At 40.7% G+C, this 25,828-nt stretch overlaps 1 protein-coding gene across 2 annotated transcripts in view; it reads left to right on the forward strand.

Annotated features, from left to right (window-relative positions):
- Window positions 1-24,550, forward strand: part of LOC142660644 (uncharacterized) — a 63,298-nt gene extending 38,748 nt beyond the window's left edge. For both annotated transcript variants that reach the window (XM_075837334.1, XM_075837335.1), the window contains exons 6-12: window positions 6,369-6,557; window positions 6,649-6,738; window positions 11,056-11,145; window positions 11,297-11,419; window positions 11,919-12,050; window positions 23,818-23,934; window positions 24,321-24,550. In XM_075837334.1, coding sequence (XP_075693449.1) covers window positions 6,369-6,557; window positions 6,649-6,738; window positions 11,056-11,145; window positions 11,297-11,419; window positions 11,919-12,050; window positions 23,818-23,934; window positions 24,321-24,443 — 864 coding nt within the window. In that variant the 3' untranslated portion in view covers window positions 24,444-24,550. The remainder of the gene's footprint in view (window positions 1-6,368; window positions 6,558-6,648; window positions 6,739-11,055; window positions 11,146-11,296; window positions 11,420-11,918; window positions 12,051-23,817; window positions 23,935-24,320) is intronic.
- Window positions 24,551-25,828: the final 1,278 nt, after the last annotated feature.

Raw genomic sequence — 25,828 nt, forward strand, 5'->3', positions numbered from 1 at the left:
TCAAAAGTAAGGAAAGGAGAATGGGGACAGTCAAAGTCCGCAGGAGATATAACATTTTTGGGAGTACGGACATTTTATAGCATACATTACGGCCTAATTAGGATGGCTCATGCTTAGATATGTCACTAAGTTCATCTTGAAGGGTGGATAGGAGGGGTCCAAGGTTCAATCTAGGGAGTGAGGAAAGAGGAAACCCCAATTTTATTCCCAAAAAAGGGATAGAAGTATTTTCCCACTGAAAGGGAAACTGTCAGCATGAGTTGTTTCAAAATTGAGTAAATGAACAGCCCCAGTACCTGAGACTTTGAAGCAATAATTTTGTAATCTGAGACCATACCAAATCGGGATATAATGTTGGATATTTCCCTTAAGGAAGGTAAGGGATCAGATATTGTTAAAATTACGTCGTCTGCAAATAAACCCAACTTATGCTGGCGAAATCCTACTGGGATGCCTCTAATATTTAAATTGGAACTAATGGATTCTGCAAAGGGTTCCATTACCAGGGTAAAAAAATAGGGGTGAGGGTGGACAACTCTTACGTGTTCCATTGGTTATATGGAATGGAGCGGAATGGGACCCATTTGCTAGAACTCTAGTCGAGTGGGAAGTATAAAGACCTTGTTTAACTCTAAATATATTACCAACAAATCCGAACTTAACCCGTTAGTGACTGGCCCATAGTGTTTTTACATCGGTCACTAACGAGCCTTATTCCGATGCAATAGACTTTTTTATGTCGCTGCATTGGAATAAGTAAACAGAGCAGGGAGCTGTCAAATCTCCCTGCTCTCAGCTGCCAGAGGCAGCTGAGGGCTGGGGGCGTCCCTGCTCGACCGGGTGAGATCGATATTAGTATCGATCTCACCCGGTTAACCATTCAGATGCGGTGCGCAATAGCGTGCACCGCATCTGAGTGGTTTTGGAGAGAGGGAGGGAGCTCCCTCTCATCCCACTGACACCCGGTGATAAGATCGCCGAGTGTCTGTGTCTCCGATGGCAGCCGGGGGCCTAATTAAGGCCCCCAGGTCTGCCTGTTGTGAATGCCTGCTAGATCATGCCTCTGGCATGACCTAGCAGATACCTGTCCGTTTTACATGGACAGGCATAATACACTGCAATACAGAAGTATTGCAGTGTATTATAAATGCGATTGGACGAGCACATAGTGAAGTCTCCTAGTGGGACTAGTAAAAAATTTTAAAAAAAGTTTAATAAAAAGTGAAAAAAAAAAAAATGAAAAACCCTTTTTTCCCCCTTACAAACTGCTTTATTATTAACAAACAAAATAAAGTAAAAAAGTTACACATATTTGGTATCTCCGCGACCATAACAACCCCAGCTATAAACTTATTACATAATTTAACCCGCACGGTAAACGCCGTAAAAAATAAAATAAAAAAAATCATGCAAAAATTGCTGTTTCCTTTGAATACAGCCTTAAAAAAAATTTGATAAAGTGATCAAAAAGTCGCATCTCCTCCAAAATGGTACCGATAAAAACTACAAGTCGTCCCGCAAGCAAAAAGCCCTCCTACAACTGCATCGGTGAAAAAATAAAAACGTTACGGCTCTTCAAATATGGAGACACAAAAACAAATAATTTTGAAAAAAAAGTGTTTTCACTGTGTAAAAGTAGTAAAATATCGTTGCAATCGCAACAACCCACTGAATAAAGATATTGTGTTATTTATACCACACGGTAAACGGCGTAAATTTAGGACAAAAAAAAGTGTGGCGAAATTGCTGTTTTTTTCTATTCCCCCTCAAAAAAAAGTTTATAAAAGTTAATCAATAAATTCTATGTACCCAAAAATGGTGCTATTAAAAATTACAACTTGTCCTGCAAAAAACAAGACCTTATACAGCTATATCGACGCAAAAATAAAAAGGCTATAGCTTTTTGAATGAGACGATGGAAAAACGTAAAAAATGGCTTGGTCATTAAGATCTAAAATAGACTGGTCATTAAGGGGTTAAAGAAGCTCTGTCACCACATTATAAGTGCCCTATCTCCTACATAAGGAAATGGGCGCTAAAGTGTAGGTGACAGCAGTGCTTTTTATTTAGAAAAACAATCTATTTTTACCACTTTATGAGCGATTTTTAGCTTTATGCTAATTAGTTTCTTAATGCCCAAGTGGGCGTGTTTTTACTTTAGACCAAGTGGGCGTTGTACAGAGGAGTGTATGACGCTGACCAATCAGCGTCATGCACTTCTCTCCATTCATTTACACTGCACTAGCGATATAGCTATATCGTTATGTGCAGCTATATCCACACACTATAACATTACTGCAGTGTCCTGACAATGAATATACATTACCTCCAACCAGGACGTGATGTGTATTCAGAATCCTGACACGTCTGAATCTTTTCTGTGAGATTTACAACAAGTCAAACGTAATCTCGTTTACATCGTAATCTCGCAAGATTTTTATTCTGCTGGCCATTAAGCGACTAGCTTTATTATAAGGGGTTTAATAGTTCATATGTAATGAGGTAATTTTCCTATCATATTCATCTAGCAGGAGGGTTTTCAACTTGCATCTTAGAGACATTAGATCATCATGTGCCGATGTAGATTTAGTCTTTTGTATCTGAGATTCTAAAGTTCGCATTTGATTCATTAGGGAGTTAAAGTTAGCTAGTTTTTGCTTCTTGTTTCGTGCGCCTTGTTGGATCATAAATCCTCTCAACACTGTTTTGTATGCATTCTATAGGGAGTTAGGGCTAATATCTGGTGAGTCATTCAAAAGAAAATATTTGTTAAGTTGGGCGAGTATATTGTCTTTGTATGTAGGGTGTTTGAGGAGAAAAGTGTTGATTCGCCCGGAAGGAAGAGGGGAGATGGAGTGTGATAGGGACAAGTAGAGAAAAATGGGAGCATGATCAGACCAGGTTGTCTGACCAATCTCAGACGACTTCACATTTCGAAGGATATACCTGTCTACTAGAAACGTCAATTCTGGAGAAAGAGTGATATCTCGGCGAATAGTAAGTAGACTCGCTAGAGGAGGAGTTCATACACTGCAACGTGTCATATAATTCCTCCCTATACAGCCATGGTGAAAGTACTGAGGAAGATCTCCTATCCTGGTTGGTAGTATCCTACTGAACATCACGGATAACATTAAAGTTTCCACACAAAATGAGTTTCCCTTTATTAATTTTACGGATTTTACGCATATGTTTATTCAAGAAGCGAATCTGAGAAGTGTTCGGGCATAAATGATAGCTATTGTAATAGGAACGTTGTTGAGCAACCCCACCAGGACAAGAAATCTCACCCTCACATCAACCAGAGATTCAGTTAACTGAAAGGAGACAGAGTCTCTTATAGCAATCATTACCCCTGCTTTCTGTCATGCAACATTAGCCTGGAATATGACAGGATACTTAGGATGGGAAAATCTCGGCCAATCGGGTTAGGCAAAATGGGTTTCTTGGAGACAAATGATATCTGTTTGAAAAGATAATGCATCTCTCCATACAGAGGCTGTTTTAAAGGGAGAATTCAAACCTTTAGCATTTAATGACATAATTTTTAGCACCATATTTAAAAGAATGGGAAAGCTTGTGCAAGCTATGGATTTGAATACAGGACGTACCTATTACAGAATAATATGAAACCCCTAATTGCTGCAAAAATATATGGTGACCTTTGTGGGAAAGGAACAAGGAGGGAGAGGGAAGGGAAGGTAGAGTTGAGAACAAAATATACAACAACATATTTGTAATCTGTATTGTAGAAAAAAGAGAGAATGCACGGCGCCAACATAGTGCAGATAAAACTGATAAACAGTATAAAAAGGTAGCTGAAAGTTATGCTCACCTATACGAGTTGTGCTTAGAAAGACACAACTCTGATGTGTGCGAGGGTTTATTTGTAAGGAGCCAATCGCAAGCTGCTTCCAAGGTCCGATCCGGTAATCAATGGTGTTACCGCCAGAGATCAGGAAGAAAAAAAATTTGAACAAAATATGGACCAACAAAACGGCGCTGCTAAACTGGAATGAGAATGACCGGAATAATAAGAGTTAATTTATTTGTACAGACGTAACTTCACCAATGGAATTGGCTATCAGCTACTGAAAAGTGGGGGAGAGTGAGTCTACCCGAAGAAAAATTTGACCTCTTATGGGACGAGATGTGCACTAGAAATCAGCAGTGTTTCGATCCATGGTGCCAGTCATGCAAAATTCTCAGAGGAGAAGCCCTATTCTTCTCAGAGGGGGGAGATAAGGGCAAGAGTCCCCATCGTTTAATCAAATCATTGCCTTCCTCCAAATTGGTGTTGGGATACATGGTTCCATTTCTATGGATGAGCTACTTTGTAGGGAAACCCCATATGTATGCTAGATTGTTCTCTCTCAGAGCGAGGGTTAGGGGTGTAAACTTTCTTCTTGCTTTTAGTCTGGCTTGAGACAAATCCGCATAGAGGTGTATTTTGTCATATGGTTCAGGTAAGGTTGGATTGTGTTTTGATGCAGACATGAGGGAATCTTTTATGTGAAAAAAATGAATTTGGGCTATCACATCTCTAGGGGTTTCAGGAGGAAGTGATTTGGGTTTGGCGAGCCTATGGGCTCTATCAATTATTAGATCCGTCGGTTGACAAGTCGGTAATAAGGACTTGATGATTTGCTGGAGATATGGATTAAGTGCAGCCGGGAGGACAGACTCATGGACGCCCCTAAATTTGACGTTATTCCTCCTATTTCGATCTTCCAGGTCGGCTAGTTTCGATCTAAGAGAATCTACTCCCTCCTCCAAAGTTTGGTGAGCATCCACCAAGTCATTATGAGCATGAGTGAGTTCTCCCATCTTATTTTCTATATGATCAACTCTATTGCCGAGATCATCAATAGCGACAGACGTTTTTGCAGAATGGCGAGATAAATCGCTCTGAAACGAGCCCCTGAGAGCCAGTATCATGGTTTTTATAAAATGTTCTGAGGCAACTTGATCCGAGGAGGGGATCTCCTCTATGGGGTCAGTTAGAGGATTAGTATATGGGTTGTCTCCGTTTTCAAACAAAGCATCCGACTCCAGTCTTGGTGTCTGTTTTAGCGGGCTGACTGAGGGAGATGCCCTAGCTAGTGTGTCAGTAGGAAGCACCACCATTTTAGGTTGGGATTGCAGTGGCAAGTTTGGCGGGAAAATGTCTCCTTGTGTCCCAGGATTGTGGCATGTTGTGCCCTCTCCATCAAAGAGAGGGACAGAATCACCCATTCCAGCTGCGTTGGAAGACTCTGCATCGACCTCAGCCCCTGGAGAGGAGGCGGGAGAGGCGCCTCCAGAAGATGGCATGCCCGCAGCTTGTTTGTTACCCCGCAATAAGAAGTCGTCTGTGAGGCGTTTAGGGCCCGTTTTAAGAGCCTTCTTTCAGGTCATCCTGTTGGGGCTCACGGTATCCCGGTACAGGTCAGCTGGAGTCCGTGGTAATGTGCAATTGGTCACTTTAATTAGTAGCTAAGAAGTCAAAGCGCAGAACGCAAGTGCGACCGCTTCGTTCGGCATCACACCCTTTGGCGCTGATTTTGACGCAGAAACCGCATCGGAACCAGCGCCAAAAAACTTCGGAAACCGGCTTTTATTCTTTTGTTCTTTCGTGACGCAGTTCCGCCTCTGACCTCCAATTGAAATCAATGGGAGGCAGAAAAAAACGTGGCAAGAAAGTGCAGACAGGTAAAAATCTGAATTCAAAATCTTCTGTGTGAACAGGGCCTTATGGTACATTAAATGGTTCAGTAAAAGCTACAACTACAACTCCTGTGTTTGTCACAAAAACTGCATCAAAACTTTGTGTGTGTGTGATCCTGGCTTGTTATAAATGTCTGATCATTGGCGATCTAACCTCTTAAACTCAGACTGACCTGAAGCATGCGGGTTCCTGATGAATGGTCCCTCTGTATTAAAGTTTAGGAAAGATCTGGACACATCCAAGTGGGTCCTTTTTGATATGCAATAAACGTCTCTTGCAGGAAAAATGATGGAAATTGGAAATTTTCCTTTCAATTGTGTAAGCTTTCTAAAAGCAATCTCTAGCATTAGCAGTGATGTCTGATTATGTAGGACAATTGTAATGTGGAGGTGAAGTATAATGTGAGGATCTGGTTATAAGACCTTACCATGGAATGTTGTTCCCCTGCCCATCTTTATTTCTTGTATTCTTTGCCTTATTTGCTGCTCTTTTGCCTGCATTTTATTCCCATATGGGATTTTGTTTTTTGTAAAGCAATATATTAAATTCCTATTTTATGTTACACTTCACACATCACTGCCATTATACTAGTTCTTCCTTTTTTTACTTTATTATTCTTCCATATTATAATTGTATTTGTATTATTTATACTGTGCTATAGATAAAGAAGAATCAGAACCAAGTGTGTTGGATGCTGCAGAAGGTCCCACGGGACGCTGATGGGCACCAGGGTTATATGACATTCCAGCAGTTCCTTGATAATAATCAGTATTCTCGGACAGGAATCCTCAGATATGAGAAGATATTTGGGGATGGCTTTGTGAGCACTGGAGGGCTGGAAACCACGAAGGTAAAGCCGGTATAGAAGAGGAATGTGGCATGCCATGGTATACTAGAAACCTTCTATTTTCTTCAAACACATCTGTATGTTCCAATTGTAGGAGTTTATTGCTATGCTAAACCTTGTTCAAGGTCAGCGAGTCATTGATGTGGGCTGTGGCATTGGTGGAGGAGACTTCTATATGGCCAAGGTAGGACCACATGTTTATATTCACCTAACTTAATTTGCAAGCATCAAAAAGACCGCTTGTTTGTGCGATCAAACTTTGTAAAAGAAACTGACATGGGTTTGTATCATGAGTTTTGAGAATGAAAGCATTTTTTCTTGACACAGTGAAACCGAATTCTTAACTTATACATTTTAAAATGTTCCTCCTATAGAAAAATAAATATAATTAAGCACTGCAACATTCTTATATACTTTGTGTATCAATTCCCCACCGTTTTCGAGATCTCTGCTTGCTGTCGGTAAATGGACGTATTCATTGTTTCAATTCAGAGATTGAAAAGCCGCCAAAGCCAGTTAGAAGAGGGAGCTGGATAATATGGAGTCCTGTACCTGTGTCATCAGTAGGAGGTGTTTTCGGCCTCTGATTGTAAACGAGAATGTTTCCATTCATTGACAGCAAACATTGATTTTGAAAACTGTGAGGTAGTGGTGCACAAAGTATAATTCAAATATAAATAAATATCTATAAATACAATGAATACATATCTATAGTACAAAGGAAAAGCTTTATTTACATAAGACAGGACAACCTGTGCAAAGATATTTCAGTGCTTATTTTTTCTTTTTTTAACTCTGAATTCAGTCTAGCTTGCTTTGCAAGACATTAGATTTAAATGGGTTGTCCACATATTTTTTTTTATTTTTTTATATAGAATCGTTAATCATACCGATTTCTAATGTACATGTATTTAAAATTCTGCTCACATACATTTCTTATATCAGTGCAGTTGTTTAAAAAAAATAAATGATGTCATAGCCCACAGATTACTATATTTTTCGGACTATAAGGCTCATTTTTTAGCGAAAATAAATCTTTCTAAAATGTCCTTGCGTCTTATAGTCGGCAGTCAACGGACCCAACTTGCCAGGCCCCCTGACCGCTTCCTTACCCGCTTCCCGACTAATGATATGCCGGCACTCCATGGAGCGGGGAGGGGATGATGTTTGGAGCGGAGCGGGCTCACTCGCTGAGCCCGCTCTGTACTCTGCAGGTGTTAGCTGTGTTTTACAGCTGACACGCTGCTCTAACGGGCAGGAACAGCCATTGCATTTATAGGGGTTTTCCTATGAAGGACATTTATGACATATCCGCAGGATATACAATATTTGAAGCAGCACAAATCCCGTTATCAGGAGCGGTGTCACGCTGTAAAATCAGACAAACACAGTCTGACGTAATGTAATCTTCAGAAAAAGCGTGGTGAACAGCAGCACACGTCTCCCAAGTTTCAATCAATAAGTTCTTTTATTGGTCAAACATCCAGTAAAAATGGCAACGTTTTGACCCGTGACAAGTGGAGGGTCTTTCTCAAGAAAGACCCTCCACTTGTCACGGGTCGAAACGTTGCCACTTTTACTGGATGTTTAACCAATAAAAGAACTTATTGATTGAAACTTGGGAGACGTGTGCTGCTGTTCACCACGCTTTTTCTGAAGATATCCGCAGGATATGTCATAAATGTCAGATAGATGCACGTCCCACCTCTGGGACCCGCACCTATCTCTAAAACAGTGCCCCCTAAACCCTGTTCTATCTTACTCGGCTCCGCTGTCTCCTGGCCACTCTGGTTAGGTGGTCGAGAGTTACGGAAACAGCCGAGTGCTCACTGAGCTACGCTGTTTCCGTAACTCCCATAGAAGTGAACGGGAGTTACGGAAACAGCGTAGCACCGCGAGCTACGGTGTTTCTGGTACTTGGTAGCTACGAAAACAGTGTACATGGTCGAGTTATGAAAATAGCGTAACTACGTAGAACTAAATAGTAGTTACGGAAACAGCGTAGCTCGCATGCTACACTGCTTCTGTAACTGCCATTAACTACTATTGGAGTTACGGAAACAGCATAGCTCAGCGAATTACGCTGTTTCCAAAACTTATCAATATATTGCAGTGTATTGTACCAGCGGTCTAATGATCGCTGGTTCAAGTCCCCTAGGGGAACTAATAAAATTTGTAAAAAAAAAAAAGTTAGATACATTTTTAGGAGTGTAAAAAAAGATTAAACGTTAAATAAAAAACACTTTTCCCATTTTTTTCCCCAAGCACTATTTAAAAAAATAAATAAATAAAAATTGGTATTGCTGCATCTGTAAAAGTTCAAACTATTAGACTATAGCATTAGTTCACTCGCACGGTGAAGGGCGTCAAAACAAAAAATGTAAAACCCTAGAATCGTTGTTTTTTGGTCACCATAGCGCTAATTTTTTTTAAATAAAAAGTGATAAAAAAATAGTATATACCAAAGAATGGTGCCAATAAAAACTACAGCTCATCCCGCAAAAAATAAGCCCTCACACCACTCAATCGATGAAAAAATCTAAAAGTTATGGCTCTCAGAATGCGGTGAAACAGAACAAATTTTTTTTTTTTTTGTAAAAGTACTAATATATGAAATATTTTCCTGTTTTCTGTTATCTAAAACCTGGGTGCGTCTAATAGTCAGGTGTGTCTTATACTCAAACATGGTGTCAGTTATATGACCCACCACCCACACATGTGATATCCGGCGTTCAGGTAACACTGTCCAGGAATCTGACAGGTGAATTATAGGTTATTGAGGAGCAGAAGTTATAAAGCATTTCCACCTACAGCAACATCTCATTATCATGTCTGTCCTTGTCTGAGAGAAGCCGCTATTACATTCTTCTCCCTGCCTCCTGTATGTGTTATTTTTTTGTTTTTTTTTAGTTAACTTTATTAACAAGATGACAACATCCCCTAGAAAAAATAATCTACAAACTATCTTGCAAAATGAAAGCCCTTGGGTCTCATGCACACGGCCGTGCCTGTAATCACGGCCCACGATTGCGGGCACGGCCGGCTTCCGACGGTCGCGGACAGCCGTCCACATTTGAGGGTCATGCTCCCATACAAAGTATGGGAGCACGGCCGGTAAAAAGAAAAAGATAGGACATGTCCTATCTTTTGCGGTACACTTCTACGCGTAGCTCCCAACCGTCCTGGATCCGGTGGGACAGTCCCAGTTTTTCACCGCTGTCCCGGGCTGTCTGAAATATGTCCCGCTGAGTGTTGCAGCTGTATCAAAACAGCTGATCGCTTCTGGCAGGCGCCCTGCATGCCGTACGACTGCAGCAGCGATCAGCGTCAGAAGGAGGCAGGAGGTCTTGTGGCGGTGTTCTGACTGGGGTCGATGCCAGCCCAGGAGTGGACCAGTCTAGCCACCTGACCTGTCATCTGACCTCACTGGTATGTTTTACCACTTTTACACAGTAAAAACACTTTCAAAATGATTTGTTTTTGTGCCTCCATATTTGAAGAGCCATAACTTTTTTATTTTTCTGTCGCAGCTGTGTGAGGGCTTTTTTTTATGCGGGATGACTTGTAGTTTTTATTGGTACCATTTTGGAGATCATTAGGCTTTTTGATCACTTTTTATCACGTTTTTTTAAGGCAGGATTCACAGAAAACAGAAGTTTTTGCATTGTTTCTTTTATTTTTTACGGCGTTCGTTGAGCAGGTTAAATGATGTAATAACTTTATAGTTGGGACTGTTACGGACGCGGCAATACCAAATGTGTAACTTTTTTAGGGTTTTTAATAATAAAGCATTTTGGAAAAGGAAAAAGTGGGTTTTTCATTTTTTTTCACTTAGGATTTTTATTTATCTATTTATTATTAACTTTGTTAAACTTTTTTTTTACTTTTTATATTAGTCCCACTAGGGGACTTTACTATGCGATCATCTGATCGCTTTTATAATTCACTTTAATCCTTCTGTATTACAGTGTATTACTGCCTGTCCATTCAAAACGGACAGGCATCTGCTAGGCCATGCCTCTGGCATGGCCTACCAGGCATTAACTAGAGGCAGACCTGGGGGCCTTTTATTAGGCCCCTGGCTGCCATAGATGACACCGGCACCCTGCGATCATATAGCATTGTGCCGGTGGGGTGAGAGGGAGCTCCCTCCCTCCAAAACCACTCAGATGCTGCGCTCGCTATTGAGCGCCACATCTGAGGGGTTAAATGGGCAAGATCGATACTTATTTAGATCTCGCCCGTTCAAGCAGGTGTGTTCCCAGCCCTCAGCTACCTCCGGTAGCTGAGAGCAGGGAGATTTATTCCGATGCAACGCCGTAAAAAAAGTCCATTGCATCTGAATAAAGCCCGTTAGTGGTCACCGTAAAAACACTAATGAGCGGTCACTAATAGGTTAGTTAGGTTCCCTATGATGGATGTTCTTTTCTACAATCAGTCCTATTATTGTGCAAGTATAATTACCTGCTGCATACACTTGTTTTTCTTTTACTCTTGACAGATGTATGGGGTTGAAGTTCTAGGGATGGACCTGTCTTCCAACATGGTGGAAATTGCCATGGAGAGAGCGGTCAAGGAGAAGATTCCTCAGGTGAGTTATGTAGCTTAACCTGTTGGGTAGGTTGGAGAATTTAATCATTGCTGGAACCCTCTGCGTTAGTAGACCTGACGGAATGACCTGATATCACTATTATAACGTGTTTTATTATGAAGGTAGACATAACCTCTTCTCCTTTCCACAGGTGCAGTTTGAAATTGGAGATGCCACACGAAGGATCTTTCCTGAAGCATCATTTGATGTGGTGTACAGCAGAGACACCATCCTTCACATCAATGACAAGGAAGCTCTTTTCAGGAAATTCTATGTAAGACCCTATGAAAACTTGAGTGACTCCATAAAGGGTTATTCCCATCTTATAAAGTTATGGCATATCCCTCGATGGGGGTCCAAACTCTGGTACTCCCACCAATCCTAAAAATGAAGGGGCCTCCATGCTGATATAGTGCTACGTCCTCTTCTAAGTTTTCCCTGCACAGCTGCTCTCCCAGGCACACTGCTGTGCAGGGAACTGCAGCCGGCCCCATTCACTTGAATGGGACCTTCTTGCAGTTCCCTGCACATTGCTGGGGCACCGATGTGCAGGAAAAAAAATTAAGAGAATGCAGCACTGTGGCCCCTTCATTCTCATAATTGTGGGGGGTCCCTGAGGCCGGACCCCCATCGATCATAAAGAGAAAGCATATCCTCACTTTATAAGATGGAAATAAGCCGTAGTGCTTTCACTTTTATTTTTTTTACCTCAAATAAATTTTCATAAATGAGTTCTGTTTTTTTGTTTTTTTTATTTTTTGTTTCTTTTGTAGTCCTGGCTAAAACCCGGAGGGAAAATTTTAATCACAGATTACTGTTGCGGTGAGCAGCCTTTGTCTCCAGTGTTTGAGGAGTATGTGAAGCAGAGGGGTTATCGTCTGTACACATCTGAGGAGTATGGCCAGGTAATTTGATTACAGGTTTTCAACCAAGAATACATTTATATGCGTGATGTGTACACCACCTGTTACAGAACACGGTATCTATGATATTGGTATTTTACCCATCTGGATAACCACCTTTTTTTTTTTTCAATTCGTTGAATAGTCGGCAGCTGAAACACATGGCGATCAGCTTTTATCAAAGGTGAAATTTGTAATACATGGTTGTGCTGAGTCATCCAGAGCTAGAGCCACATTTAGCAGCGCTACTTTGCTCTGGCTAATAGAGGGGCTTCTTCTATGAAGTCCATATCTGCTAATAGGGCATATGGACAGGGGCTGTCCTAATAAACAACATACCATAAAACCATGGCGCACTGCGCCATACATTAACGGTTCAGCAGCTCATGTCAGTTGTGTATTACAGCTGAACTCCTGCTGCAATGGCCTGGATCTCTGATAACTCTGAGCCTGTCCGTTTAACCCCCTAGATCCAGTGGCCCTCTAAGGCCGGGTTCCCACGGGTCGGATACACTGCATAAAAACCACGTAGCGTATCAGACCTGGAACACACGCAGCACATTCAGTTGTGGTGCGGTTTTTAAGCCGGAATTTCCGCTGCGGAAAGCTGCGTAGATAATAAAACCCCAAAAACGCCCATACTTACCTAGGACATTGTCATGGTGACACGTCCCTCTGTGGCTGTCCGGCCTCCCTGGATGACGCTAAAGCCCATGTGACCTCTGCGATTGGCTGCAGCAGTCACATGGGATTCAATTAAATGTCATCCCAAGAGGCCGGACTAGAAGAAGAAGCAGTGAGTTTTGGGTAAGTATGAATTATTTTTTTTTTATGAGTTGTCATTTTTCAGGCTGTTGCAGGTTTTGTATTCCCATTGAATTGAATGGGGAAGACCATCAACAGAAAAGCAACGAAAACGCAGCACAAACTAACATGCTGCAGATTTAAATTCCGCACCGCTGGTCAATTTATTAAAGTTTTTGCTGTAGTTTTTTTTTCCACAGCGTGGCAGTGGGATCTTTAAAATCTCATCCACTTTGGTGCTACTGTAAATGCTGCGGAATTTACTCACAGAATTCCGTTGTGGAAAATCCACAGCGTTTATTCTTCGTGGAAACCCGGCCTAACACGGACAGGCATAATACTCTGCAATACAGAAGTTTTTTTTAGCCAAACATAAGAATGGACATAAAAGAAGGGAGTTGCATCAGTCTTTTTCTTTTTAACTTTTTATATCTTTTTAACTTCTAGTTTTAGCTAAAAAAAAAACTGCACCAAAAACTCCATCAAAACTGCATGTGTGATCCTGGCCTATAAGAATGGTAGAAAAAGAAAAGTTAAATAAAATATATAGAAAAATAAACAAAGCGATAAAAGTTGCTTTTATTGTCTAAAAAATATATGAATTTTGTATTGCTGTAATCTTAACGACCCGCAGAATAAGGTGAACATGTCATTTAAACCGCATGGTGAGTACTGTAAAATCAAAACCTAAAGAACAATCACAGAATTGTAGAATTTTTTAATTTTTTTTCAATTCCCCCAAAAAATGAATACGTTATTCACCACATTAAATGTACCCCAAAAATGGGGCTGTTAAAAAGAAATAATATACAAACTATCTTGCAAAAAGCCAGCCCTTATAAGGATTGCTACGACGACATTAAAAATATAAAATAGAATTCAATGAGGCCATTCACACATTTAGGTTTTTTTTCACAGAGCGTGTGTCTGTTGCGAGCAACTCACAGCATACCCTGTTCTGGTCCGTTATTACAGACCAGATTCGCCTGGCCAGAGTGTTGGTAGCTCTCTGGTCAGTGATTCCGCTGCTGGGTAAGCCCCTGATGTCACTGTCCACATGGCTGGGAAGGCAAAAACACTTAATTTTAAGAAGGCCAATTTCCCCAGGATGGGGGCTGCAATTCAGAATATAGAGTGGGAAGAACTAATGTCAAATAATGGTACAAATGATAAATGGGAGATTTTCAAATCTACTTTGGGTGATTATAGTGCAAAATTTATTCCTATAGGTAACAAGTATAAACAACTAAAATTAAACCCCACACGACTTACACCTTCTGTGAAAGGGGCAATACATGACAAAAAAAGGGCATTTGAAAAATACAAATCTGAGGGTACAGCTGTAGCCTTTTTAAGTTATAAAGAGCGTAATAAAAACTGTAAAAAGGTAATAAAATCAGCAAAAATACAAAATGAAAGGCAGGTGGTCAAGGATAGTAAAACAAATCCCCAAAAATTCTTCAAGTATATAAAAGCAAAAAAGCCAAGGTCTGAACATGTAGGACCCCTAGATAGTGGTAATGGGGAGTTGGTCACAGAGGATCAAAAGAAGGCAGAGTTACTAAATGGGTTCTTTAGCTCTGTATATACAACAGAAGAAAGAGCAGCTGATGTAGCCGGTGCCAGTGCTGTTAATATATCAGTTGATATACTGAATTGGATGATTGTAGATATGGTCCAAGCTAAATTAAATAAAATAAATATACTCAAGGCCCCCGGGACCAGATGGGTTACACCCTAGAGTTCTTAAAGAGCTTAGTTCAGTTATTTCTGTCCCCCTCTTCATATTATTTGGAGATTCCCTAGTGACTAGTATAGTGCCAATGGACTGGCGCAAGGCAAATGAGGTGCCTATTTGAGGTGCCTATTTTCAAAAAGGGCTCTAGGTCTTCCCCGGGTAATTATAGACCAGGAATTTCACATCCATCGGGGGAAAAATGTTTGAGGGGCTATTGAGGGACTATATACAGGATTATGTGACAAAAAATAGTATGACAAGTGACAGCCAGCACGGTTTTACTAAGGACAGAAGTTGTCAAACCAACCTGATTTGTTTTTATAAAGCGGTGAGCAGCAGCCTAGACAGAGGGTACTCTGTGGATGTAGTGTTTTTGGACTTTGCAAAGGCATTTGACACTGTCCCTCATAGACGTCTAATGGGTAAATTAAGGACTATAGGTTTAGAAAGTATCGTTTGTAATTGGATTGAGAATTGGCTCAAGGACTGTATCCAGAGAGTTGTGGTCAATGATTCCTACTCTGCATTGTCCCTGGTTATAAGTGGTGTACCCCAGGGTTCAGTGTTGGGACCACTATTATTCAACTTATTTATTAATGATATAGAGGATGGGATTAATAGCACTGTTTCTATTTTTGCAGATGACACCAAGCTATGTAATATAGTTCAGTCTATGGAAGATGTTCGTAAATTGCAAGCGGATTTAAACAAACTAAGTGTTTGGGCATCCACTTGGCAAATTAAGTTTAATGTACTGTAGATAAATGTAAAGTTATGCATCTGGGTACCAACAACCTACATGCATCATATGTCCACTGGGGGAGTCACTTGTTGAGAAAGATCTGGGTGTACTTGTAAATCATAAATTAAATAACAGCATGCAATGTCAATCAGCTGCATCAAAGGCCAGCAAGATATTGTTGTGTATTAAAAGATGCATGGACTCGCGGGACAGGGATGTAATATTACCACTTTACAAAGCATTAGTGAGGCCTCATCTAGAATATGCAGTTCAGTTCTGGGCTCCAGTTCATAGAAAGGGTGCCCTGGAGTTGGAAAAAATACAAAGAAGAGCAACGAAGCTAATAATGGGCATGGAGAATCTAAGTTATGAGGAAAGATTAACCCCTTAATGACCGGGCCATTTTGCACGTTAATGACCAAGGATTATTTTTTGTTTTTTCACGGTCGCATTCCAAGAGTCGTAACTTTTTTTTTATTCCGTCGACATAGCCGTATAAGGACTTGTTTTTTGCGGGACGAGTTGTATTTTGTAATTGTACCATTTTTAGATGCTTATAACATATTGATTAACTTTTATTAACTTTATTTTATGAGAGAATTGAAAATAAGAAGCTATTCCATTAATTTTCACGTTATAAATTTACGCCGTTCACTATGCAGCGTAAATAACATGCTAACTTTATTCTATGGGTCGGCACGATTACGGGGATACCAAATATGTATAGGTTTTATATGTTTTTCCTACGTTTGCACAATAAAAAGCCTTTTAGAAAAAAATTACTTGTTTTTGCATCACCGCATTCCAAGAGCCGTAACGTTTTTATTTTTCCGTCGATGTGGCCGTACGTGGGCTTGATTTTTGCGGGACAATGTGTAGTTTTCATTAGTACTATTTTAGGGTACATAGGACTTATTGATTAACTTTTATTTTATTTTTTAAGGGGGGAATGGGAGAAAAGAGAGAATTTTGCCGTTGTTTTTTGCGTTTTCTTTGGACGCCGTTCATCCGGCGGTTTAATTAATGTGTTCATTTTATTGTTCAAGTTGTTACGATCGCGGGGATACCATATATGTGTATGTGTGATTTGTTTTGACAGTTTTACTAAATAAAACCACTTTTTGGACCAAAAAAGTAGTTTTATTTGACTTTGAATGTAATTCATTTTTTTATTTTTTTCACAAACTTTATTTAACTGATTGTCATTTTTTTTTAAAGTCCCATCAGGACACTTCACTATGCGATCTGTTGATCGCATATATAATGCTTTGGTATACTTGGTATACCAAAGCATTATTGCCTGTCAGTGTAAAACTGACAGGCAACCTATTAGGTCATGCCTCTGGCATCGCCTAACAGGCAGATGCTGAAGACAGACCTGGGGGTCTTTGTTAGACCCCCGGCTGTCATGGAAACCCGACGGGGACCCGCGATTTGTTTGCGGGGGTGCCGATCGGGTGACAGAGGGAGCTCCCTCCCTCTGTCAAACACATTAGATGCCGCTGTCACTATTGACAGCGGCATTTAATGGGTTAAACTGCCGGAATCGGAGCGCGCTTCGATTCCGGCAGTTGCAGCAGGAGCCAGGCTGTGTATAACAGCCGTGCTCCTGCCGCTGATCGCATGGGTACGCTGTCAGTACCCGCGCGATCACAGGACGGATATATCCGTCCTCCTGCGCGAACTAGCAGCTGCTGAGGACGGATATATCCGTCCTTCGGCGTTAAGGAGTTAAAAGAATTAAACCTATTTAGCCTTGAAAAAAGACGACTACGGGGGACATGATTAACTTATATAAATATATTAATGGTACATACAAAAAATATGGTGAAATCCTGTTCCATGTAAAACCCCCTCAAAAGACAAGGGGGCACTCCCTCCGTCTGGAGAAAAAAAGGTTCAATCTGCAGAGGCGACAAGCCTTCTTTACTGTGAGAACTGTGAATCTATGGAATAGTCTACCGCAGGAGCTGGTCACAGCAGGGACAGTGGATGGCTTTAAAAAAGGCTTAGATAATTTCCTGGAACAAAAAATATCAGCTCCTATGTGTAGAAATTTTTACCTTCCCTTTTCCCATCCCTTGGTTGAACTTGATGGACATGTGTCTTTTCAACCGTACTAATTATGTAACTATGTCATATCTGGACAGTAACATTGGGCTTCTCCAGTCTCAAAGTCCCCGGCCAGAGCGCTACCAATGCTCTAGCCGGGGACTCCATTGTTGAGAGCCCCTGACATAACTTTTCATCACTACCAGATTCTCTTCCCAGGGACTTTGGTCCTGGAAAAGCTTCCCAAGATATACGTATAACCCCTTAATGACGCAGCCTAGTTTGGACTTTAAGGCTCAGGGCCCATTTTTAAAATCTAGCATGTGTCACTTTATGTGGTGCCTTTATTAATCCAAGCGATTCTGAGATTGTTTTCATGTGACACAGTCAGTGTTAATTTGTGAAAAATAACAAAATTTAGAGAAAATTTTTCCGAATTTAAATGTATCTGCTTGTAAGGCAGATGGGTATACCACACAAAATAGTTACTAGTTCACATATCCCATATATCTACTTTATGTTGGCATCATTTTTTTAACATTCTTATATTTTTCTAGGATGTTGCAAGGCTTAGAACATTAAACAGCAATTACTCATATTTTCAAAAAAATGTCAAAAATAGTTTTTTTAGGTACCAGTTCTGACGTGGCTTTAAGGGTCCTATATATTAGAAACCCCCATAAAACACCACATTTTAAAATCTAGACCACTTAAAGTATTCAAAACAGCATTTAGAAAGTTTCTTAAGTTTCTTTAGGCGTTCCACAGGAATTTAAATTATTTTTTTTGCAGAAAATCTTTTATTCCATTTTTTTCTGTAACACAGGCTTTACCAGAGAGAAGCAACTCAAAATGTATTGCCCAGATTCTGCAGTTTTTAGAATTATTCCACTATTGGCCCTAGTGTGCTAATGGACTGAAGCACATTATACAGAAGAAAAGGAGCACCTAGTGGATTTTGGGGCCTCCTTTTTATTAGAATATATTTAGGCACCGTGTCAGGGTTGAAGAGGTCTTGTGGTGCCAAAACAGTGGAAACCCTTCAAAAGTGACCCCATTTGACAAACTACATCCCTCAAGGAATTTATCGAGGGGTATAATGAGCATTTAGATCCCACATGTTTTTTGTTGCATTTAGTGGAATTACACTGTGAAATTGAAAATCACGTATGTTTCCGATAAAACATGCAAATTTTTAATTTTTACAAGGAATAAAGAAGAAAATGCACTCCAACATTTGAAAAGCAATTTCTTTAAATTAAGGCAATACCCCATATGTGGTCATAAACTGCTGTTTGGACACATGGCAGGGCTCAAAAGGGAAGGAGCACCATTTGGCTTTTGGAGCTCAAATTTAGCTGGAATGGTTTTCGGGTGCTATTTCACATTTGCAAAGCCCCTGGCGGACCAAAACAGTATGTACCCTCAAATGTGACCCCATTTGGGAAACTACACCCCTTAAGGAATCTATCTAAGGGTATAATAAGCATTTAGACCCCACAGGTCTTTTGCAGAATTTATTGGAATTAGGCCTTGAATTTGAATATTTGACATTTTTTTCCACTTAAATTTTAATGTTTATAATTTTTACAAGAGTTAAATGAGAATAAGCACCCCAAAATTTGTCATTTAATTTCTCCCGAGTATGGCAATACCCCATATGTGGTCATAAACTGCTGGTTGGACAATCAGCAGGGCTCAGAAAGGCAAGAGCGCTATTTGGCATGTGGATTTTGCTGGATTGGTTTCTGGGCGCCATGGAGCATTTGCTGAGGTACCAGTACAGGGGAAACCCCTTAAAAGTGACTCCATTTTGGAAACTACACTCCTTAAGGAATTAATTTAGCGGTGTAGTGAGCATTTACACCCCACAAGCGTTTCATGCATTTAATTAGATTTAGGCAGTGAAAATGAAAAATTTAATATTTCCCAAAAATACGTTGTTTTAGCTCCAAATTTTTCATTTTCACAAGGGATAATAAGAGAAAAACACCACACATTTTGTTACTCGATTTCTTCCGAGTACGGCAATACCCCAAATGTGGCCCTTAAGTGCTGTTTAAGCAATTGGCAGGGCTCAGAAGGGAAGGAGCGCCATTTGGCTTTTGGAGCACAGATTTTGCTGGATTGGTGTTCGGGCACCATGTAGCATTTGCATAGCCCCTAAGGTACCAGAGTCCAGTGTAAACACCCCTAAAGTGACCCCATTTTGTAAACTACATCTCTAAAGGCATTTATAATTTTCCTGGACATACGCCAAAGTGAAAGAGCACCATGCGCATTTGAGGCCTATTTCTGTGATTTTCACACCATTGGCCCACAATTGCAGGGCTCTGAGGTCAAATACTAAAACAAACCCACAAGAAGTGGCCCCATTTTTGAAACTACGCCCCTTAAGGCATTTTTTAAGGGGCGCAGTGGGTATTCTGACACAAAAGGTGTTTTTTACTAGAAAATAATGCGCAGTGGATTTTCCACTGATATGTCATTTTAGTGCACAATATGTTGTGCCCAGTTTGTGACACTGAAGACAAATTTCCTATAAACTGTTAAGAGGGTTCTCCTGTGTATGGGAATGCTATATATGTGGACATGAACTGCTGTTTGGGCACAGTGTAGGGCTCAGAAGGGAAGGAGCGCAACTTGGCTTTTGGAGCGCAGATTTTGCTTGGTAGTAGTTTTGTTTCGGGTTTCCCTGGTATTTCAGTTTATAATGTGGGGGCATATGTAATCTGTGCGGAGTAAATCAGGGCAAAATACGAGGGTATAATAATGGGGTAAATAAATAATCTGCAGATGTGTGGCCAGTGTCGCACTGATAAAAGGTGCCCGATCTTATCCCCTTTTGGAACATATTCTGCACATTTGTGTCGCTATATTCTGAGAGGAGCAATAGCGGTATGAGGGCTTATATTTTGCAGGCCAATTTTTCGTTTTCATTGGTACCCTTTTATGGTACATGCGACTTTTTGATCAGTTTTTATTCTATTTTTTTTACGAGGCGTGGTGACAAATAAAAACTGCAATTCCACTATTGTTCTTAATTCATTTTTTTGACAATGTTCACTGTGCACTATAAATTACATATTTACTTTATTGTGCGGGTCAATACGATTATGGCGATACCATATCTTTATAGTTTTTTTTATGTTTTACAGCGTTTGCACAATAAAACAATTTTTAAAAAAAATATATTTACTTTTAGTGTTGCCATATACTAATGGCCATAATTTTTTTTTATTTTTTCATCAAGAAAGCTGTGCGAGGGCTTGTTTTTTGCGGAACGAGCTGTAGTTTTGATTAGTACCATTTTTGGGTACATGCAACATTTTGATCTCTTTTTATTACATTTTTTAGGATGGGAAGTGACCAAAAAATAGCTGTTCTGGTATGGTTTATTATTATTATATTTTTTTTTACGCCGTTCACACGCCGGATAAATAACCAAATACTTTTGTAGTTCAGGCTGTTACGGATGTGGCGATAATAATTATGTATAGTTACTTTCTTTATTATTATTATTTAACCCCTTAATGACCAGGCCATTTTGCGCGTTAATGACCAAGGATTATTTTTTGTTTTTTCACGGTCGCATTCCAAGAGTCGTAACTTTTTTTGTATTCCGTCTACATAGCCGTATAAGGGCTTGTTTTTTGCGGGATGAGTTGTATTTTGTAATGACACCATTTTTAGATGCATATAATATATTGATTAACTTTTATTAACTTTATTTTAGGAGAAAATTGAAAATAAGCAGCTATTCCAGCATTGATTTTCACGTTATAAATTTACGCCGTTTACTATGCAGCATAAATAACATGTTAACTTTATTCTATGGGTCGGCACGATTACGGGGATACCAAATATGTAAAGGTTTTAAATGTTTTCCTACGTTTGCACAATAAAAACCCTTTCAGAAAAAAATTACTTGTTTTTGCAGCGCCGCATTCCAAGAGACGTAATGTTTTAATTTTTCCGTCAATGTGGCCGTATGTGGGCTTGATTTTTGCGGGCCAAGGTGTAGTTTTCATTAGTAGTATTTTGGGGTACATAGGACTTATAGATTAACTTTTATTTCATTTTTTATGGGGGGAATGGGAGAAAAGCCGTTGTTTTTTCTGGTTTGTTTTGGACGCCGTTCATCCGGCGGTTTAATTAATGTGTTCATTTTATTGTTCAAGTTGTTACGATCGTGGGGATACCATATATGTGTATGTGTTATTTGTTTTTACACTTTTACTGTAAGTTATTATTTTATTTTTTTCACAAACTTTTTCTTTAACTGCTTTTCACTTTTTTTTTGTAGTCCCTCCAGAGGACTTCACTATGCAATCTGCTGATCGCATATATAATGCTTTGGTATACTTAGTATACCAAAGCATTATTGCCTGTCAGTATAAAACTGACAGGCAATCTATTAGGCCATGCCTCCGGCATCGCCTAACAGGTTTCTTTACGGGGGCGACGATGGGGTGACAGAGGGAGCTCCCTCCTCTGTCAAACACATTAGATGTCGCTGTTGCTATTGACAGCAGCATTTAATGGGTTAAACTGCCGGAATTGGAGCGCGCTTCGATTCCGGCAGTTGCAGCAGGAGCCAGGCTGTGTATAACAGCCGTTCTCCTGCCGCTGATCGCGTGGGTAAACTGTCAGTACCCGCGCGATCACAGGACGGATATATCCGTCCTCCTGCGCGAACTAGCAGCTGCAGAAGACGGATATATCCCTCCTTCAGCTTTAAGGGGTTAATAATAAAGGACTAGTTAAGGGAAAAAGGGCGATATTTACTTTTTTTACTTTAAAACTTTTTTTTTTTTTTTTTTTGATGCAACTTTGTAAACTTTTTTTTGTCCCACTAGAGGACTTGAAGGCATGAAGCCCTGATCGCATAGTGGGTCCTGCATTTGGCAGGACCGACTAGGCTTCCTTAGATGGCAGATCCGGAGGCCATTATTGGGCCTCCCGTTGCCATAGCAACCATCGTCAGCCCGCGATTGCTTCGCGTGGCCTCCGATGGTGTTATAACCCCTTAGAAGTTGCGATCACTATTGAACGCAGCTTCTGAAGAGTTAATTAGGGGGGGGGGCCCAACTCGATCGGTATAATTGGCATGAGCTGTGATAACTGCTGTACGAGACAGCAGTTATCACAGCTCATAAAAATGTGTTGGGAGGGAATGGCGCCGGGTTTTACCCGCAATGTACTATTACTGAGCTGAGCGCGAACGATGCGCTCAGCCCGACGTAATAGTACGGAGAGAGAAGGGGTTAATGTCCCGTGCGGTATACATTTTGTTAACGTTGGAGCCTATTCCCATGGTAACAAAATGTATACTGCGCGAGATGGAATAGCGCAGTATGTCATTTCATCCTCCAATAAAAAGGTATACCGATGTATACCAGCCGACAAATGCTAAAAGGACACTCTTTTGGCCTTCGTTGCGCTAATGGAGCCCTATGGACATGTTTATCGTGTACTTAGGGAGCTTTCCCGACGTACACGCTAAACGTAGGGCAAAAATTAGATGTGAACAGGGCCTTAGGCCTGGGCTACACTGAGACTTTTTGTAGTACTACTGACTAATTAGCAATTAAGTGACCGTTGCAATTCACAAAATTGCAACCAACTCATTGAGCCCAATTTATTAAAACTGTCTAACAGTAAAACTGGCCTTGTTGCCGATAGCAACCAATCATCGCTCAGCTTTACTTTTTTTAAACTGCTTTGAAAAAATCAAAACTGTACTGTGATTGGTTGCTATGGGCAACAAGACCTGGTTTTACTATTAGACACTTTTGGTAAATATGGCCCGTATTTCTTTGGACCGCAGCTGTAAATCAATCAGTATTCTCCATGTAGCCCAGGCCTTACATTGCCTCTAATATAACGGCATGAAGTATGGTAGCAGCAGTGATCTCCCTTGTGTTTACATACTGCACACTCCGTCTCCTCTCACACAATGGACTTTCCCAGTTTAGAAGCAGGAAGTCTCACAGAGCAGTCAAAATATGAGACTTTTGACTGCTCACTGCTGCTGACTTCAGCTGAACCAGTCAGGTCAGACATGGTAATTCGAGATTGGTCAGGCCCCTTCACAGCTCATGAACTATATAATATATTGTTGTCAACTATATAACATATTATTTCCACCTATACACTGAAAAAAAATAATATAGATATTATTTTTCCCAGAATCCCATAAGCTAGAGTCCCCTCGGATTATCTCTTCCTCCCCCTAGATGTAAAACATATTTTTGCCCAGATCTACACAATGTTGGGTGATGATGGTGTAGGACTTGGAAGGATTTTGTCGCGCTGTTTGATGAAGAGTTAGGTACAGGAGCTACCATCTGCAGATTTTACTGTAATGCTATGTTGAATTCATGCAGTGATGTAGTAGTAGACTCTTGGTAACCTTTCACCTCTCTCCACAGAACTTGCAGAAAGTTGGCTTTGTCAAAGTTCAGGCTCTGGATCGGACAGAACAGTTTGTACAAGTTTTAAAAAAGGAGCTTGCACATGCTCAAGAGATAAGGCAGGAATTCCTAGAGGTAATGGCCTAAAGCTTGACTTATAATGTGCCTGACATGACATCTAGGAATGTAGAATCACTTCTGGCCTATTCAGACGAACATGTTCGAAATCGGCTGTGACAAACTGCAGTTTATCGCGTCCTATTCGCACCTGGGCGAGACCCGTTTTCAAGGATTCTTCGTGGACTTGAGTCTATTGAGAGATCCGTGAAAACGGACAAAAATGGGACGTGTCTTATGTTTTCATGGGCCCTTCACACGGTCCGTTAAAACAACAGCCGTGTGAACAGCCCCATAGAAATATATTTAGCCGTGTGATGGCCATTAAAAAAACGGTCATCATACTGACTATTTATACGTGCGTCTGAATAAGCCCTTATACTGTCACTTTCTCTTCCATGTAGAGTTTTTCTGAAGAAGATTACAACTACATTATTGAAGGCTGGAAGGAAAAGCTTCATCGCTGTAGCCTAGGCGATCAGCGCTGGGGCCTGTTCCTGGCGGAGAAACCACTGGACAACATATAATAAGTGCTGTCTTCTTTCAGCTGGGTCTCAGACCTTAACCGTTTTTACTAAGATGTTTCTATGCTTACTTTGTATTTCTGTAAATATTAAAGACATGGTTATCTTTCTGTGTTGTAGTTGTGTTACCTTATTTTACCACTTCCTGCATCATGCCGCGGCGGAATAATCAAGCTGCATGATTCACTATGAGGCCTCATGCGACCGTATTACCAATCTTTGTTATATGGAACCATAATAGGGCAATAAAATAGGGTGCCTTAGGAAGGTACCATACAGGGTCTGTGGGTGTGGCAATGCTGTGTGCATGGACCCTAAATAGTTAGGCCTTTTTCACACGAACATGTGCGTTTTTTGCGCGTTGCATTTGCCTGTGTCATCAGTATGTGTTTCGTGGCTGCGTGGTTTTCGCGCATATGCCATGCTTATGACACGCGGTTTTGAAGTTTAGAAAAAGAAATGAAGGAAGTGGTTTTATTTTTTCCTCCATTTCTTTATCTACTGTTGCGCGAATCACGCGCGACACACGGAAGTGCTTCCGTGTGCTGTGCGCGATTTTCACGCACCCATTGACTTCAATGGGTGCGTGATGCGCGAAAAACGGTATAGGACATGTCGTGAGTTTTACGCAGCGGACATACGCTGCGTGAAAATCACGGACTGTCTGAACCGCCCCATTCACTAACATAGGTCCGTGCGACGTGCGTGATTTTCGCGCACGTATCACAGACATAATACACGTTCGTGTAAATAAGTCCTTAGTCTTTAGTCCAGGTTTAGACAGGTGATTATACACCGTGTTCCAAATTATTATTCACATTGGATTTAAGTGTCATAAACATTTAATTATTAGTTTTTCGATTAAACTCATGGATGGTATTGTGTCTAAGGCTGGGTTCACACGACCTATTTTCACACGACCTATTTTTTGCCTCGTTTTACGTCTGAAAATAGGGCTACAATACGTCGGCAAACATCTGCCCATTCATTTGAATGGGTTTGCCGACGTACTGTGCAGACGACCTGTCATTTACGCGTCGTCGTTTGACAGCTGTCAAACGACGACGCGTAAAAATACAGCCTCGTCAAAAGAAGTGCAGGACACTTCTTTCAGACGTAATTTGAGCCGTTCTTCATTGAACTCAATGAAGCACAGCTCAAAATTTACGGCTGTCAGAGAAGCCTCGCAAAATGCGAGGAGGAGCATTTACGTCTGAAACGAGGCAGCTGTTTTCTCCTGAAAACAGTCTGTCTTTTCAGACGTAAAAGCCTGCTACCGTGTGCACATACCCTAAGGGTATGTTCATACGATGAGAGGCATTTACGTGTGAAAAGACAGACTGTTAACAGCTGCCTCGTTTCACTCGTAAATGCTCCTCACATTTTAC

Source organism: Rhinoderma darwinii, chromosome 9 (assembly GCF_050947455.1).
Source record: "Rhinoderma darwinii isolate aRhiDar2 chromosome 9, aRhiDar2.hap1, whole genome shotgun sequence".
Lineage (NCBI taxonomy): Eukaryota > Metazoa > Chordata > Amphibia > Anura > Rhinodermatidae > Rhinoderma > Rhinoderma darwinii.